Source organism: Myiozetetes cayanensis, unplaced genomic scaffold (genome assembly GCF_022539395.1).
Source record: "Myiozetetes cayanensis isolate MyiCay16 unplaced genomic scaffold, myiCay2020 scf22, whole genome shotgun sequence".
NCBI lineage: Eukaryota > Metazoa > Chordata > Aves > Passeriformes > Tyrannidae > Myiozetetes > Myiozetetes cayanensis.
In genome coordinates, this window is record NW_026087434.1 from 12,049,578 (window position 1) to 12,067,466 (window position 17,889).

General features: G+C 42.9%; 1 protein-coding gene across 2 annotated transcripts in view; it reads left to right on the forward strand.

The window, feature by feature from the left end:
* The window catches only part of GAS7 (growth arrest specific 7), a 98,470-nt gene extending 80,917 nt beyond the window's left edge, over positions 1-17,553 (forward strand). For both annotated transcript variants that reach the window (XM_050319544.1, XM_050319545.1), the window contains 5 exons: positions 862-990; positions 2,891-3,014; positions 5,399-5,478; positions 8,568-8,666; positions 9,280-17,553. In XM_050319544.1, the coding sequence (XP_050175501.1) occupies positions 862-990; positions 2,891-3,014; positions 5,399-5,478; positions 8,568-8,666; positions 9,280-9,393 (546 nt within the window). In that variant the 3' untranslated portion in view covers positions 9,394-17,553. The remainder of the gene's footprint in view (positions 1-861; positions 991-2,890; positions 3,015-5,398; positions 5,479-8,567; positions 8,667-9,279) is intronic.
* The last annotated feature ends 336 nt before the right edge of the window (positions 17,554-17,889 follow it).

Sequence of the window (17,889 nt, forward strand, 5' to 3'; positions counted from 1 at the left end):
AGTCATGTGTCTGGGCTTGATGGAGTTCATTCCAGTGGTTTCTTGCCACTACTTAAAAAGCTTCAACTAAATAATCAGGCTTTTCTTTAGGCTGCCTTATACTTGACAGAAATAAAGAAAATGTGGCCTTCTTGGATCTCACTTTGCCATATGAGAAAATGCAGCTGTGGCACCGCTGCCCATGGACTCACCTCACTGCAGTCAGGGTTCATGGCTTTAATTTGGGTACTTTGGGTTTTTTAAAGCAAGTTACATCAGTTAGGCCAGAATCCAAATACCTAAAGCAGTGCTCTGGGTATTGCCTGTTGTTTGATGTTCTGTGTAAAAAGAGAAATAATCTCTTGGAGAGAGGGGAAGACAGAATTTCTGTCCTTTTGCTCCCTTCAGTTAATACTCCCTTAATAGAGGTCTCTTGCAAAGGGATGAGTTTTGTAGTAGCTTAATTCAGAGCACTCTTGGAGAAGTGTTACTGTCTGTCATTGCCTTTGGCTGCAGAGTGTGTAGTGTTTCCTCTTTGTCGTGAGCCCTGCTCAGCAGAAGGAAATGGCCTCAAGTTGTACCAGGGGAGGTTAAGATTAGATATTAGGGAAAAAAAAAATTCACAGAAAGGGTTTTAAAGCATTGCAACAGGCTGCCCAGGACAGTGGTGGAGTCAGCGTCCCTGGAAGTATTCAAAACCATGTGGGTATGGCACTTGAGGACATGGTTTAGGGATGAACACGGTGGTTCATAGTTAGACTTGATGATCTTGAAGGTGTTTTCCAACCTTAACTATTCTGTGATTCTATGATTTTGTGAAGAGCCAGGACTTACTGCCCAGCTCCTCATTACTGCCATTTCTTCCTTTGTTTTTCTTACCAGCTTCAGAGTGAGGTAGAGAAACCTCTGCTCAACTTCAGAGAGAACTTTAAGAAAGACATGAAGAAGTGTGATCACCACATCGCAGACTTACGGAAGCACCTGTCCAGCCGCTACACAGCCGTTGAGAAGGTGGGAGCGGGGAACAAACTGGAGGGGGTCTGAGATACTGCTGGTTTGGGCAGAAAAGCAGCTGCCTGTGAAAAGTTTCTGTTCTGCCCCAAAGAACCGCAGCTGTTCCTGCTGAGGGCTTTCTGCTGTTAGCTGTGCTTTGCTGGGCCCCACATGTAGTTCGCTGCTTAGATGAGATCTAGGAAACAGGGGGGGCTACAGCAGGGCTACCATCTCACTGCTGAACTGGCTTCTTGTTTCATCCTCCCTTTCCCGGTTTGGGATGATACATTTCTAATACATTTGATGCAAATACTTCTTGTCTGTGTGCATTTGGAAGTCACATCTATTGCCCTCAAAATTTAAAACACGTTATCTTAGAATGGCAGCAAGAGTCGGGTCAAAGGCTTACCTGGCTCAGCACCCTCTCATGCAGTGGCTAAAAGCAGATGGCTGAGAAAGGCAGCTCGAACCCTGCCCAGCAAATCACAAATCCCTCACAGGAAACACCCTCACCCAGAAAACCAAACACCAGCAGCACAACAATAATAGGCTGTTGTAACATGAACCAGGAGGTGGCTCTGGTTGTGGTGTAGGGAGTTTGACCCACAAAAGATCTCTCAGCAGCAACTGGCAGGAATTGGGATGCTCCTACCTCAGCTGCCAAATTGTATCCTTATGTGGTTTGCTCTTGGGTGTAAGTTGGAAAGGAACGTACCATTCTCAGTCAAACCAGAGGTTGCTTGTGCTTTCATTAAAGATCAGCAGGAGTTCACCCAGGGACAGAATTGTTGCAGGATACACAAGGTCATTAGGCTGTGTGTATGCATGGAAGACGTTTTTCTGCAAAACAGTAAGTTCTTCACACTCATATCTGCAAAGAAGCTCAGTAGTGACACTGGGAAGAGTGAATTAGAGTAGCCTTGAGGAGATGGAATTACAGCAGGGAGGAACCATGCCTGCAGTGCGTGAGAAGCGCTCAGCCCCTCACCAATTGCTGTCCTGCAGCTCCCTCTCCCTGCAGAACTGCAAATGGAAAAAAATCCAGTAATGCCTTAAGAGAGTTGTAATGTTTAGGCTGGTGTGACAGGAGAAAACTGCAAGGTGCTAACAAAATACAGTCATCCTAATTTAGTTTGTAATACTAGAACAGTATAAAGAACAAATGTGACATATTTTGTAATGAGTCCATGCAAAATAAGTTATTTTTATATATTGATGTCACCTCAGCCTGCGTGTAACAATGTTTATGTGTTAAGGCACGTTACTAATTTGCCTATGTAATATATGTTTGTACTGATAAATCAGGCTTTAACAACCTGAAGAACTTTTAAGTAAAGTAATTCAAGTAATCAGTTGTAACTAGACCTCAGGGTCTTTATTTCTACAGCATGAACTGTTGGCCTGAACCTGAATAAGTTTTTCTAAATAAGTTCCTATTGGTAGAGTTTCTGATAGGTGTATAATGAATCCAGAACATACTTAAAGACAAATTTTGTAAGTTACTTGAAATTATTTCAACTATTCAGGTCCTAAGAAAAGTGAATGGAAGAGGTGTCTTGGTGATGATGGTGTTTAAGACCTTTGGAAGAAGCTCCAGCTCTCCTTTCTTCTAGAAATAGTGAGAAAGCTGTTAAGAAACATGAGTCTGATGATGCCATTTGTCCTGTAACTTTCTGAGAATCTACAGAGAGTTCAGATGCTTTTGTGATTTGTTGGTGCCGACTTCTCTGTGGTCATAGGACATTTATTTGAACACCACATGATGTTGTAAGAACCTGAATCCCAGTTAGGATCCAGTTTCAAGCAAAGTCACTGACTCTTTGCTGACAAATACTTGTATGAAGGAGTCCTAGATGGCTGAAAGCAGCTGGCAGTTCTTTTCCTTTAAAACACCTGACTCTTCTTTAATTACTCCAAGGCCCGGAAGGCCTTGACAGAGAGACAGAAGGATCTGGAAATGAAAACACAGCAGCTAGAGGTGAAGCTCAGCAACAAGACAGAAGAAGAAATCAAGAAGGCGAGACGAAAGTCCACTCAGGCAGGTGAGTACCTGTGTCTGTCCGCAGTGCAAGTGAGCATGGCCCCACGAGAACAAGATGGGATGCAACTGCCCATCACTCCACGACGTTCTTGTTTTTTAATATTGTAGCTGCAAAGTCAAAGTGAACCATGGTACAAATCTGTGATATTAAATCCTCTGAAGAAACAAGCCTAGTTTTTCCAACTCACATCTCACAACTTGTTGATAAATGGGGTGAGAATAGTAAAAGTAGGGTGAGTTGTCCTTCTGTTTTGTGAAAGCTCCTTAGATTACAGAATGTTTGTGGAACTTTCCAGGTCAGATTTCAGAGAAGCTCAGCTGAGGATGTTTCTCCCTTAAATCACAGTTTGTTCCTTGGTTCTTTCCTAAATCACAGTCACCCACAACTATGCGGGTGACTATTATACTTGCTATTGCTGTCTTTTTCCTTGAAAGTGATTTTTTTGTATTTTTTCCACTGCTACTCAGTGATTAAAATAATTTCTGTTGTAGATATACTGAGGAGATAGTAGTGTGTGCTGTGCTGCACTGAGGACACAGTTACTTTCTGTGACCTGTGCATATTTTACAGAAGCTCAAGCCACTGCATGATCCTTCAGGAACTTTTTTGAGATCTGCAAAGCTGATATGTGCAGCTCCATTAGTACCTTTGCTGAAAATAGGTTTTAACTAGGGCTTCCATGTTTCATCCCTTCATAGGGATGATCCCTGGCATGTGTGGGTTTTGAGGAGAGTCACTGGCAGTGTGACCATGTGTATAGGCAATCATTTGAGGAGAAATAAAAGTTATGAGTTCACGACAGGAGACTCCATGAGAGATGTTCTTTATTCACCTGCAAATTCACAGACACTCTGTGTTCCTTGCATCCTTAGAAATTGGTTTTAATGGGTATTTATTGAACAAGCAAGAGAGAGATGAAGATCTAAGTTTGTTGTGAGTCTTCCCATTGTTGTTCGCCACTTGGTGCCACCGTCCCAGTGTGTGGCAGATGAGGTTTTGTCCCACCCCCACAGGCAGTGGTTCCCAGAAGCAGCATGTGGTCATCTGGCTTTGAAAGGAGCTCTGTTGGCAAGTGGGTGATAGGACTAGAAAACTCTAGAGCAGAGCCCTTCTATGATCCCATGGGTTAGTGATAGGTGGTGTTCCTTTCTGCTCTAATGGACTGTTCCTGTGTTTCATGGCTTTCTTGTTCCCGACTGTCCAGTGCCTCAGATTGACTCGAGCAGGTGGAGGGTAACCCCATGTCAAAGAGCCCCTGAGTAGCCTCCTACAATGTGGGAGCCATTAGTTCAGACTTGACATAGAATCACAGAATGGGTTGGAAGGGACCTTAAAGGTCATCTCATTCCAACCTCTTCTCCACGTGCAGGGACACTTTCCACTAGACCTAGTTATGTCGGACTTTGCATCCCCCTCCTAGATGGATAAGCTTATTGCCAAGCTTTGAGCCCTGAATCATGGCTTTTTCATAGAGTTTGGTTGCCACGCAAAGTTCTAAGTCCATGAGAAACTTCCAGATGCATTTACATCTTTGGCTCTGGTTGGTCTGTGGAGTCCTGTTCTTAAAGCTTGGTTTGCCCCCAGTTTATGTATAAAGACCATTTTGCACCTAAAATAACAAGATGAATTTGAGCCCTGACCTAGACATCAAACCAATCAGGAAAGCAAAACTGAACCTTATTTAAAGAACTAAGAGAATTTCCTAGATGAAAAGCAGCAATCTCTGAGACATGCCTTCCAGATTTTCCACCCACCTTTCCCTCTGTCAGAGCAGAGTCCTGCAACGAAGGAAAAAATGGAAAGAACAACAGCTTCTTGTGTTACTGCCCTGAACACTGGGGGCAGCTGGAGCTCAGCTGGAATCGGGCATCTCCTGAGGCTGTAGAATGCATGAGGCTGCAAATAAGCATCACTTCATCTAACAGCTGGAGCCTGATGCATTGCTTCCATTTGAAACAGAGACATCTTAGAATACAGTCTCACCTACAGAGTGCTACCCTTCAGCTCCATAACTCATATTATTATTGATTTCCCATTTTGATTACTTTATTTTTCAGATACAACTGTCTGTCTGGGACTGTTTTTTTTTTTTTTAACTGAAGTAACTTGCTTTCATATTTCTGGGCATTCTGTAAAATACTACTTAATGCTCATATTTGTTTGTCTTTCCCCCTCATCCTTTCTCACCCCAATCACCTACTTTTTTGCCTCACATCAAGTGCATGCAAGTTGAAATGTAAACAAATGTCATGTGACAGAACTGCCCTGAGCTCCACCAGGGCTGATCTTCAGACCCTCAGGGTCTGTCTACAAAACCTGACTTGCAGTTTCCTTCTAAGGTCTGGCTAGAGAAGGCTCATGTGTTGCTGTCTTGACACTTTCAGGAGATGACCTGATGCGCTGTGTGGATCTTTACAATCAAGCCCAGTCCAAGTGGTTTGAGGAGATGGTGACCACCACTCTGGTACGTAGCGTCTAACACTGTAACGTTCCAAAATTGTAATGGCCTACAGCATTCATCATTCACAGCTAGTTCAGTGCAAAGCAATGGGGAAAATTGGGTGATATCTCTCCCAATGTATTTCCCATTCTCAGGGCCAAGAAATCCTCATTTTTAGGGGAAGGAAGAAATAATTGTTTCTTTGCAGAAGGCATTAAACTAGTTCAGTACTGCTTAGGGGCCAGGATGCTAGAATTGTCCTCAGGAAGGATGAAGTAATGCACAAGAAAAACATGGAAAAACACATAATAAATCACTGTATCCACTTATACAAAAATATAAATTTTTGTATTCCATGATTTTACAATTTCTTCTGGAGTATTGCCAGCTCAGACAAGGCATGCTTGGCTCTCCATTTGGCTATTGTTTTGCTTTTCCGAAGGTAACACACCTCACAAACCTTTGTCTGTAGACTTTTGGGTTTAGGCACCAAGATACAGCTTTGTTGTGCCAGGAGGCAGATATTTTCCCAAAAACAGAAGACAAAAGAAAAAATTGGCTGTTCCTGTACATAAGGGACCTGGTTTCCTCTTTACCTTCACGAGCATTTTCTCACCAATGCAAGTGACACTGACCATCTGAGCCATTGTGGCCAGATATGATCAAATATGTCATAGAATCAGGGAATGGTTTGGGTTGGAAGGGACCTTAGAGACTATCTCATTCTTACCCCCTACCATGGGCAGGGACACCTTCCAGTAGCCCAAGTTGCTCCAAGCCCCATCCAGCTCGGCCTTGGGCACTTCCAGGGATGGAGCAGCCACAGCTCCTCTGGGCAACCTGTGCCAGGACCTCACCACCTTCACAGGGAAGAATTTCTTCCTAATGCCTAACCTAACCCTACTTCAGCTTAAAGCCATCCCCTCTTGTTCTGTCACTCCAGGCCCTAGTCCCAAGTCCCTCTTCAGCTCTCCTAGAACCTCTTTGGGCACTGGAAGGGGCTCTCAGGTCTCCCTGGAGCCTTCTCTTCTCCAGGTGACCAGCCCCAGATCTCTCAGTCTAACTTGCTACAAGCTACCTCAGAGCTGCTTCGTGGCCTCCTCTGGCCTTGGTCCAGCAGCTCCTTGTCCTTCTTATGCTGCAGCCCCTGATCTGTGTGCAGTGCTGCAGGTGGGGTCTCACTAGAGCAGAGTAGAGTGGGAGGATTACCTGCCTCTACTGTATATGTGAGCTGCATATTTGCTCCCAGAGAAGGCACAACTTGGAGGTGCACTAGTAGATGGCTCAAGTGGGCAGCCATAGCCTGCAGCTGCACAGCAGGTTTGTCAGTTGTGAAACTCAGGCTGATAAGCGTTCGAAGGCAACTCTTGGTACACATGAATATAAAATCTAAATTGAAACTGTCTGTGTCTGATCAGCTCAGACACTGATTATTTCATATACAATAATATCAAGTTGAGAGTGTCAAGGTCTGAAGATTTCTGCTTCCTCCCTGAAGTTTCTGGTGCAAATACAGTGGATGTTCTGCATATATCACTAGCACACTGGGTTTGGTGTTGTAGTCCTGCATATCTGTGCCCTAAAAAAGGGAGTCTGAGTTTAAAGTGGGCCATTTTTTTTCATAATAGCAGTACATCAGCTGCAACAGCAATAGGAGCCCTATCCATTCCACAAGCCCCTTTGCTTATCTTCCTCCCCAAGCAGATAGTCTGCCACCTGAGATTTTTGTGCTGTAATGAAGAATGTTTCCCAAGAGACATTTAACAAGTTGCAGATAGCACCGGGAAGGCCATGTAGCAGCCTGCCTGCTTGTATAGGTTTCAGTTGCACTCTGCTGTAATGCTCAATAAGTGGGCACCAGAAATGCCCTCTGAGGCCAGGTTTTGTAACATTTGGCCCCACAGTGTATGTCTTTAAAGGCAGACTTCCATAGCATGTCACTTCTGCTGCTGCCACTTAGATCATAGAATCATAGAACCATTGTAGAATCATAGAGTTGGAATAGACCTATTAGGATCATCAGGTCCAACTCCTGGTCTTGCATAGGACACCCCAAGAATCCCAACATGTGCCTGTCCAAATGCTTCTTGAACTCAGATTGGCTTAGTGCTGTGATTGTTTTCCTGAGTAGCCTGTTCCAGTGCTCAGCCACCCTCTGGGTGAAAAACCTTTTCTTGATATCCAACCCAAACCTCTCCACATGCAGCTCCAGCCATTTTCTTGAGTCCTGTACTGGTCACAAGAGTCAAGAGATCAGTGCCTGCCCCTCTGCTACCCCTCATGAGGATGTTGAAGACCACAATGAGGTCTGACCTCAGTCTCCTTCAGGCTGAACAAACCAAGTGTTCTCAGCTGCTGCTCGTACAGCTTCCCCTTAAAGCCCTTTACCATCTTCTTGGCCCTCCTCTGGACACTCTCTAATGGCATGTCTTTTTTATATTGGGGTGCCAAAAACTGCACACAGTACTCAAGGTGAGGCCACGCCAGAGGGACTAAATGCAGATTTTGGGGTATAATCATAGTATAGTCATAATCCAGAAGAGGGATGCAAAAAATATCAGAAGGAAAGATAGAAATCTCCTGCCTTTCCAACTAAAGTGTTGCTTGGGTCTGCTTACTGCCAGCCTGGCAAGGGAGAAACTTGTCCCAGCTCATCATCTGGTGAACAGATAAAAGTACTCTGACAGGTATCTGGTTGGACTGGGGGCAGTCTGAGCCGTACACCTCAATGTGCTTCCTGCTTCCCCAAGGAATCACTGTAACTTCTGGAGCTAGCAACAAAGCATGCAGAACTTCTTGCAAGAAACAGATTCCCTCTTGCTTCCCTCTCTGAAGGCAGTGGCTCCGCTCTCTGCATTGGTTGTCTCAGTTTTTGAGCCTTTTGGAAAGGTTTCAACCTTCTTTTCTGTCGTTAGGTTCAGACTGAGATGACTGCTGTTGCTTGCTGTGTCTGATTCTCTGCAGAGCAGAGGAATGTGAAACCAGAGAGTCCAACTCCAAAGCATGACTCTGAGGCAGTGAACTCAGTGGCAGCCTTTTGTCTTTCATCCTTTCTCTGGGTTTTCAAGCTCAGGTTCAAGTAAAAATATGGACTTGTTTTTCTTCATGTCCAGGAGCTTGAGAGACTAGAAGTTGAGAGGGTGGAGATGATTCGGCAGCATCTGTGCCAGTACACGCAGCTGCGGCATGAGACAGACATGTTCAACCAAAGTGTAAGTCTGCTTTTTGTTTGATTTCTGTGGTCTTCACTGCCCTTCAGCTGAACAGGACGGCCCCTCCTGATCTGACTGACCTGTATCAAAAGACATGTGAGAAGTGTCTGCAGTCAGCTTGTTAATCTGCAGCAGTACTGTGCTGCCTCCCTGCAGTCCTGCTCCTCCAGGATTCTGATCCTGGTCACGTTTCATACTGCTGGATCAGAGCTCTTTGCTGGGAGAGATACAACTGCTTGAAGTAAATAATTTCACCATTTTCTTACTAAAAACTGGCTACTTATTAAATATTAAAATATGGGAGATGCATGCTAACCTCAGAACAGTTGTATTTGGAGGAAGGCACAGAATACAGGACAGGAGTCGGAGACCAACTGGCCAGCGCCTGGCACAGGAAGCCTATCTGCTTCACGTTAAATCTCCTTCTTCTCTGCTTCCCACTACAAGGCTGCACATTCAGACCTGGCTGCTGTGCCCCAAGTCTCATGTATGTGCAGCTCTCACTTGTCTGTGAATGCAGTGTTGGCATGCCTATAGCTGCTCTGCATGTAAGAGCAATGACTCTGCTTGAAATGTGCCCTTGACATTTGGATTCTTGTTTTCTTCGTTTCAGACAGTAGAACTGGTGGATCAGTTGCTTCGGAAAGTGGATCCTGCCAAAGACAGGGAACTGTGGGTAAAAGAACACAAAACTGGAGATATCCGACCCGTGGACATGGAAATATAGACTGATCTGTAGTCGTATGTGATGAGTCCACTGAATTAACAGGCTAACGTTTGTTTTTTAAGGTTCAGAAGAGCATAGGGAAGAGGTTATTTTACTACCAGACACCTTGTAATTTATGCCTGTATGGGCTAGCTCTGTTCCATTTAGTCATTACAATGGTCCTCATTGTCCTAAGCCTTAAGCACCAGACATTCCAGGGTGAAGAAACCAGATGTGTGCTTCCCACCAGAGGTTCCCAATTGCACGCAGCTTCCAGAAGAAATCTGCTTTCTGGTACAGAAAGTGCTCTGTTCTTCAGTGACTTTGTTCTCCACCCCTTGCATGACTATCTTTATACAGTATGTTAGAACAACCATGCGGTAAGCCTCTGGCCACCAAGGAGATAACTGAACATGATGCAGGAGGCAAGGAAGTCCTGATCATGAATCCCAGGTCTATCATTGACTGCTTTCATGGCCACAGGCAAGTCAACTAACTTTCCTGGCTGCCCCATCTACAAAATATGTGTATCTCACAGCAATGTTGTGTGAATACATTGATTTTATATAACACTGTTTTTCACCATGGCAGTGAAGTGATGGCCCTTCTCCCCAAATCTATGGAGAAGACTCCTGTGCTTCCTGTTTTATACTCCCTCTCAGGGACACATAAACCCATTATTATGATTTCTGTTGTAGGCCAATCGATAAGGTTGAAAGTGTTACCATGACAGTTTTTATCAGGAAAGACTTGGTTGTGCTATACCTACCTCATTATCTGTCGGAGTGCCCTCAATGACAGGAGGTTATATACCAAGGAATAAATGAGATGTTCAAAACCTATCCTGCTCGTGCAAGATGTTTTTCACAGAATCTTCTTAAAGGCAGTCCTTGTAGTTTACTTGGAATCTAGGTTTAAATTTCCCTTTGTTGGTTCCTTCAGGTGAATATCACAGACTTAGATATCTTTGATTACCAAGTTTGTCCAAATAAATTTTGGCTTTTATCTTTTTGGAGCCTGATTTTCAAAGGTGCCAGATTGCATTCAGTGTAGATGTAGGTGCCCACCACTTCTGTACCATCAGTCTGAACCTGAGGTTTTTTCTATGTTACCCTTACTGCAAACCACCAAAAATTCAATGCTGCTCTTGGCAAATAGTGTTATGTAGTTTGGAGACTGGTTTTGAACAGACACTTATTTTATTCTTCTGCTGTTATTTCTGATTGATTACTCAGTGTTGCTGTTAATATATTTTTTTCAGCATTTCATACGATGCAAAGATTCTTCAGATTCTTGCTATAGATTCAGCAGAAACCTTGATTCTCACCACTGTGGCCTTTACTCAGTGTTTAATGTGGTGTTAGCTACAACTTCCCAAACATAGTCTTTCGTTTGCTGCACAGTTATGCTCCACTTTATTTCACAGTTATTGTCTTTTTCTCCTCAGCACCAGAGTCGCATCCTTCTTTTGTTCCACTGCTATTCCAAGCTTTTGTTCACCAGCCTCAAAGCGCTGTGATTAGATCACTGGGAATCAGTAAAAGTCTTTTCTGAGGCATGTTTATAATATTGCTGCAGTGGTTATTTTTCTGGTTTGTTATATCAAACTGAATTCTCTTGCTTTTTCCTATTGTTCCTTTTTTCTCAACCATCTCTTTATGAGTACAGGTTCATTCCTGTCTTGCAAATGCTCCTGCTACCCACTTCTCTGCTGCCTCATTAACCTTTATAAACCTTTGCATGTTGGCAGGTGTAGTGTTATGACTACCACGTGCTCAGGATCACTGTTCCTGGTGTGACACCTCCTGTGCTGCACTTCCACTGCACACTTTGGAGTTTGGACTAATATTTTATTCTTGATGTTGGAAGAGCTCGTTGCAGAGACCATTGCAACACCAGTGAAGCGTTTGGTTTGCCTGAGCGTTGTTTCATCCTTGAGCTCAGTTAGAGCACAAATTCTTCCCTGGACTCCTCTTTCCATTCTGCCTTCTTCCCTCAAGCAGGGTAGTTTCTGGATGAGCTCTCATTTTCAGTCTTCCTACTGATTCACTTGCTGTCCTATTAATTTTTGGGCATACCAGTGTATACTTTTCCTAACTCTTACCTTGCACTTTGGAGGACAGGCACTTTTTTATTTTTTAAACCACAAGTGCAGGGTGAGCTTTTAAAACTTCAGTGGCCAAATATAATGGGAGTACATCAGAGCTGCATCTCAGGTTGCCCCCGTGTTCTAGGCTCTATTGTAAATTGAAATGAGCAATCTTGACAACACCTAAGCACATTCTTGTTTTGATTGCAAAACCAAACTAGTTGTGCACTTTATACAGTATTCTCCTTAATAAATACCTGAAATAATCTGTTATCAATTAGACTTTATTTTTCCACTTTCTTTAAAGATGTATGTTATTTTATCTGTTTTGGACTGGAAATGCTATCCATTAGCACAGGTTTTTCTGAGGACTGAAATGTGTTTTGGTTCCTCTGCTAAGGTGTATTTAAGCCACTCTCAATTCCTAGTTGTGTTTTGTGGTAATTTTTCTTTTTTCTTTTTTTTTATTTTCAGATAGTTTTCCTGATTCTAGTTTTTGGTCCATTTGAAATGTTGTAGGGATGTGTCAGTTACACAGAACAGTAATTCTCTTAATGGAATCTGTATCTCTTCTTCAATAACCAGAGGAGGGCACTGGTACCTGGTTCTTGATCTTTCCCAGCCCTGGGAGACTCATGCACTGTGCTGCTCTGTGACAGGTGAGATGCTTCCTCTGCAACACTTCCATCTGTAATTGGTGGAAGTGTTAAGGAAGTTTTGCTGTTGCTTCTAGACAGTTTCTAGCATATTTCTTTCAAAAGATGATATTTCTTCACGATACAGCACTGCAGATCAGTGGGATCAGTGTTATCTGGCTTTGTTCTTTGTTATCTGGCTGATGGATCCTGGACCTTAGAGATCAGGGAATGCTGGAGCCCCTGTGCTTCTGAACTGACAGCATCTTCAAAGGAGGTAGTGGTATATGTGAAGGAAAGCATGGGTGTTTGCCCTCATGTTCGTTCCTATGAAGGTAAAGAAGGTAACTTTGGGAGTTTCAGAAGTGCTCTGTTCATCTTCCACCTTGTTTCAAAAATGCAGTGGAATCCAGTCTTTCCTTGTGCTTATCCTAAACATCTGCTTCTCCAGAGCAAGATCAAAGTTTTGTGTTAAGTTTCAATAACTAGCATGTGTTGATGCTGCATGATGATGTTGCAATTAATAGAATAGCAAAGTAAGTCTCTTACCTGCATACATACTGAGCTTAGGCATCATCTTGTTTCATCTAGCAGGTGTGCTCACACACTTGGTGTGAGTTTTTGCTGGTTTAGTCACTATGGGTATCAGATTTACAAGGCTGTCTTGCATTTTCATACGCTCTGAGGTCACAGAGCAGAAGGTGAGCGCTTGATTAGTATTGTGTGCTTTCACCTGCACAGGTACAACACGTGGGAATTTGCCTCTGGTCCTTGTAGATCTGCTTCCCCAGGTCTATTGAAGCCACCTGTGTTTTGGGTGTTGTCCTGCCACCCCTGTGGAGCTCCCTCTTTGAGCAATGCTGTCACACACTTGTGCCACGCTGTATGGCTCTCTGGTGATCTCCACTTCAGCCGGACCCTCTTGGCCCTTGTCTCAGTGAAAGGACTTCCTGAATTCCTATGGCTTTGGATCTGTTGGGTGTGCTGACACCAGTTACCATGGCTGGTGAGGTGCTTGTCAGCTGCACCTTCAGCTGCCATACAGAATGAGAACTTTTTATTCATCATCCATACCAACCTACCTGCGTCTTCAAAGCCATCTTCTGGCACAGTTGGAATTCTTTCTCCACAGTATTTTTTCAGCTTATTTCCTACCATAATTCATTCTGGTTCCAGTGCTGTTGTCTGATTCTTGTAGGAGTTAATGAGTTGAAAGTAGTGAGTCCTTTACCATGTGGACCAAATGCACCCTTCTTCCTTCAACAGCAAGATTCCAGTTGCTTTCATGGAGCAACATCCAAAAAGGCCTAATGCTCAGATTTCCAGTGTGCTCCAGATTCAGTCATGTCTGTCACTCACATTTGTTCATCACTTCTCTGTTTTGAAATCTTTTGAACATCTTTTGGAAGACTTTGGTTGTTCCCTTATAGGAGTATTATTTCCTTATTGGATGCTGGCATCTTTAGAGATAGCTTTATTTTTTTTTTTTTTTTTAATGTTAAAGTACCGTGACAGTGGTGAAAATCACATGGAAATTCCTGTTAATGTTTTTAGACTCCCTTTCTCCCTCTGCAGGCTTGTCTGAGCTGCTGGGGGGCAGCTGTGCTCCCTCTTGTGTTGCACAGGGACAGTAAGCACTGGAAGCATTTTTTCTTGAGTGTCTTAACAGGCAGCATGCAAACTTGTGCTCTTCTTCTCTTTATCCTTTATGCAGCCTTTTTTTTTTTTTCAATTGGGTTGGGAGGTTTTTTTTTTCTAACAGGAATTTTTTGTTCAGGAAACTTTCACATGCTCAGTAGCAGTCGTAGTTTCTCAAGCTTTGTCAGAACCGCCTTAAATTTGTCCCTCTTTTTAACATCATTATTTCACTATTCACTGCAAGTTAGGCTTGTTATATAGAAACGTGCACTCTTCACCTCTTCTTTGGAACTGCTCAACACTCAGATTTCTTGGAATATAACAGGGAGCTGTTAGGTGGTAAGAGTCTTTGAAAATCAGGCTAACAAACAGAAATGGACAAGCCTCTTTTTTCCTTAGTTGTACTCAATACATGGATAAAGTAAACATTAGGAAATGCGATCCTAAAGTACTTAATGGATAAGACGTTACTGCTCTCTCTGCAGCTCGCAGCAGCTCTAGGAGTGTCCCTCTGTTGGGCTGTGGTCAGAGCAAAGCCCACAGGTCACCTGCTGATGCAGCTGTAAAAACCCAAATCCAAAATTCAGTGACAAAGTAGCTCTGGCCATCTATTTCTTCAGTCACACACAGGGAGAGAAAAGGCATTGCTTACCCAGGTGGGTCCTTCACTACCAAGCACCTTAAGAAATCCAGACCAGCACCTTGAAGGTCCCCCTGGAATGAGTAATGACTTCTTGATGTGATTATTTGAGTGTTTCCTTCTGAACTGAAAACAGATTTGCTGTTTCATAGTATCTCATATGTTCTTGTGCACTAGTGTGACTGGCTGTTCCTGGAGGTAGCAGGCACAGTCTGGGATCCTGGGGGCAGTACTGGTCACCCTGACATTTCTCATTTGGCAAGAACCGTGCCTTCAAAAGACAATGTCAAAAAGGCAGTTTGCAAAATAATGAGCTTTTCTGATTACAGACTTTTTCAGAAAGCCTGAAAAGGCTTTTTACTCCCCAGTGTGTATTGAAGTAGGAGAGTGAGGTCCAACAGATAGCTGAAGCATGGTTCTGAGGGGTTCTTGGTGTGTGAACATTCCTCCCGTCCTTGCACAAGGATGGGGAAGGGCCAATGGGCACCCTTTGTGCAGCAGAGGTGTGTAACGTCATCAGAGCAGCCTACTGGTCACATTTACCTTAACCAGGTGGGCAATAGTAACGGGATTAATTCAGATTAAAAACAGACACATAGGGCAGGAAGATATTTAGCTTTCCTGGTGGCATCTCTCTGAGACCTCGATGGGTCTAGTAAAAGGCTCATCGCTCTCCCGGTTTTGCTTAGCACATGAAAATCAGTGATGAAATATTCCCTTGTATCTGTAGCTTCATACAGAGCTTTCCAGCTTGCACCTGGTTGTGCCAGTGGGAGACCAGTACTTACCAGTGCCCCCTGGGAACCGCAGGTCGGGTGTGTCGTTCAGCAGTGACGTCCTGCGCTCTCACACTGCTCTGCCCACACACCAGGCTCAAGTGTGCCGAGCCTGCTGTGCTCCAGGAGCTTGGAGCACACAGCCTTGCTGTTGCACAATGGTGGGGAAGTGTTTCCTTGCAGTAAATCCTTGTCTTTTCCTCAGAAGCACTATTGTGTAAATAATATCCATTACTTTGTCTTACAGTAGCTTTTATTCATATGAGTGGTGCATCTTTCAACTCTTATTTTTCCCATTGTTACTGTAGCAAGCCCTTCATCACTTTTCAGAACTTTTTTTTAATTTTGAATTTTCATAGAACATATCTGTTATTTCATCATGCTGACCAAACTTCATGCTTTCAGGTATTTTCTGGGAGTTGTGCTTTTTGGAGAGGTTATTTTGTCTTTTAATTTGGATTTTTCCTATCAGCCACCAGGTTTGGAAGTGTAATGACTCCTTTTTGTGCTAGCCACAGTTTCTCTTTTATTCCTGGACACTTTTTTCTGAAGGGACCAACACATAGCACAATTTGATTTAAATTTCTAATCCCAGGCATTCCTCAAGGCAGAAACCTTTTGTGCCTAATGATGCATCTGAATCTAAGAACTTTACATGGATAAAATCTCTCATAGACCATTAAAAAAATAAGTCTTAGGTTAACCACGTAATAATAATTACAGAAAAAATATGTAGAAATTTGAAATATTCAGATTTAACTCCCTCAACTTACATTAAGTTGAACTATTTCAGGTGTGTCATAAGAAACAAACTCAGTGGATATTCAGAACAAAAGCTTTCCAGCTGCTGTGTTCAGGTTCAGTGACTGGATAGGACTATAGTTTTGAGTATACACAGTCTTTTAGGGCTACTGGTGTAACAAGTAGCTGAGTAATGGCTTGTATCACAAATTAAAATTCTGCTAGTAGATCCCCTTGAAGTGCCTCTTTAAGTAGTATCTGCTACATGCATGTAAAATCCACAGATTCACACTACAAATTTCCAAATCTCAGGAGCAGCCAGTGTGTACAAATCTGTGCAGGATTCTCAGACCTCCTTCCTTGCTCTGAGTTGTTCACTCTTTTAGGACATCCACATCCCCAGGACACCTGCTTTTGTCTCCCTGATAACTTACTGTCCAGCACAGGCATCCTGAATTCTCAATGCTGAAAACGGAATAGGAAAATTTAGACTTAAAAGTAACTGCATTGAAGCTAATCTTTGAACCCTCCCTTCAGTGTAGGGATCTCAATAGAGTAAGCAGGGAATTCTGCATAAAAATAGGATGTAGTGATAATTCTGAATAAAAGAGTTACACTGTATTGTTTTAAATAAATAACTAAAAATCATAATTAAAAAAAAAAACCACCACAACTTTTTTTTTTTTACAGTTGTTGCTGAGAAGAAGTGTTCTGGTTCTGGAACTCTAAAGCTGAATAGTGATTTCAGGGATCTCATATCTGCTGACATGATAATCTTAGTCATGTGAATTTGGGAATGCTTGACCTGAAATCCCTTGTTCCTTTGGAGTTTTTTGATTGAATGGCTAAGATTATCAGAATAGCCTAAGGAATTTGGATGTCCATTTACCACTCTGGCAGGTCAAAAATATTCTTTAGGGACAGCAGCCTCTATCTGTTATGAAAACGGCAGGTACTAGTATTGGACAAGTATTTTATCCTCCTTAGATGATTTCCCTGTTTTCTGCAGCCCAAGACAGTGAGAATTCCAGTGGGCAGTTGTGCAGACACTGTAACAGCAGGGATCCACAGGCAGGCCAGATCACCAGTCATACACTAAATCAGAGTTTTCTGCTAAAATAAAGTTGCTTATTTGGTCCTTTTTGTGTAAGTTTTCCTAAATACTTCTAAATTTCTAGAGAAGTTGTCTTTTGCCAGTACTAATGACTTATTTTTAAAGAAGCTTAACCAAAATTTTATAACTTCCCATAAATTTTGGCTGAATAGACCCCTTACATAGTTTATTTTATCATGCAGCCTCATACTAGTCTGAGTAACTAGTAAATCTTGGATCATTGTGGAAATTATAGGATGACTTTTGTTCCCTAAGGATGCATGAAGGAATCACTTACTGAACTTAAGTTGAATGAAGAAAAGATTTAAGGGGCGGATCTTCAGCTCGGGTAAACTGCCAGAGTTCAGTGGAAGCTATTTGATGTCAGCTGTGGATCTTGTCCTTCAGTGTTGAAGGCATTTCCTATATGTAATTTTTCTGTCTTACTGTAAAACAATTTCATATGGTTAAACTGTATTTTCCTATATTGTTCTGCAAGTTTGTATACATCATAGTGCTCATCTCATCTCCTGTAAAATAAACTGTACAGAGACACATTGAGCATGGAATTGTCTTTACCTAGTTCCTTTTTCTTCTACCACAGCACCACACCTCGTGAGTGCAGTTTGATCAAAGACACTGTGGGGTGCCACATGTACATGGACAGCTCTGTTGATACCAGTTTAGTGCAGCTTGACTTTGCAATGACATGACTGGGTGTAATCTACTTGTACTTGTCGTTTCAGATCTTTGCATGATAGATGCATTCGGTCCCTGCTGTCCCTACAATTTCAGAAATTACCTTCCGTTAAATGATTCTTAAATGAGCAAGGCAAGCTGGCCATGAGCAGCCTGATAGCAGCTGCCATGGAATGGGCATGCTTTCGTGCTTTAAGTGGTCTGCA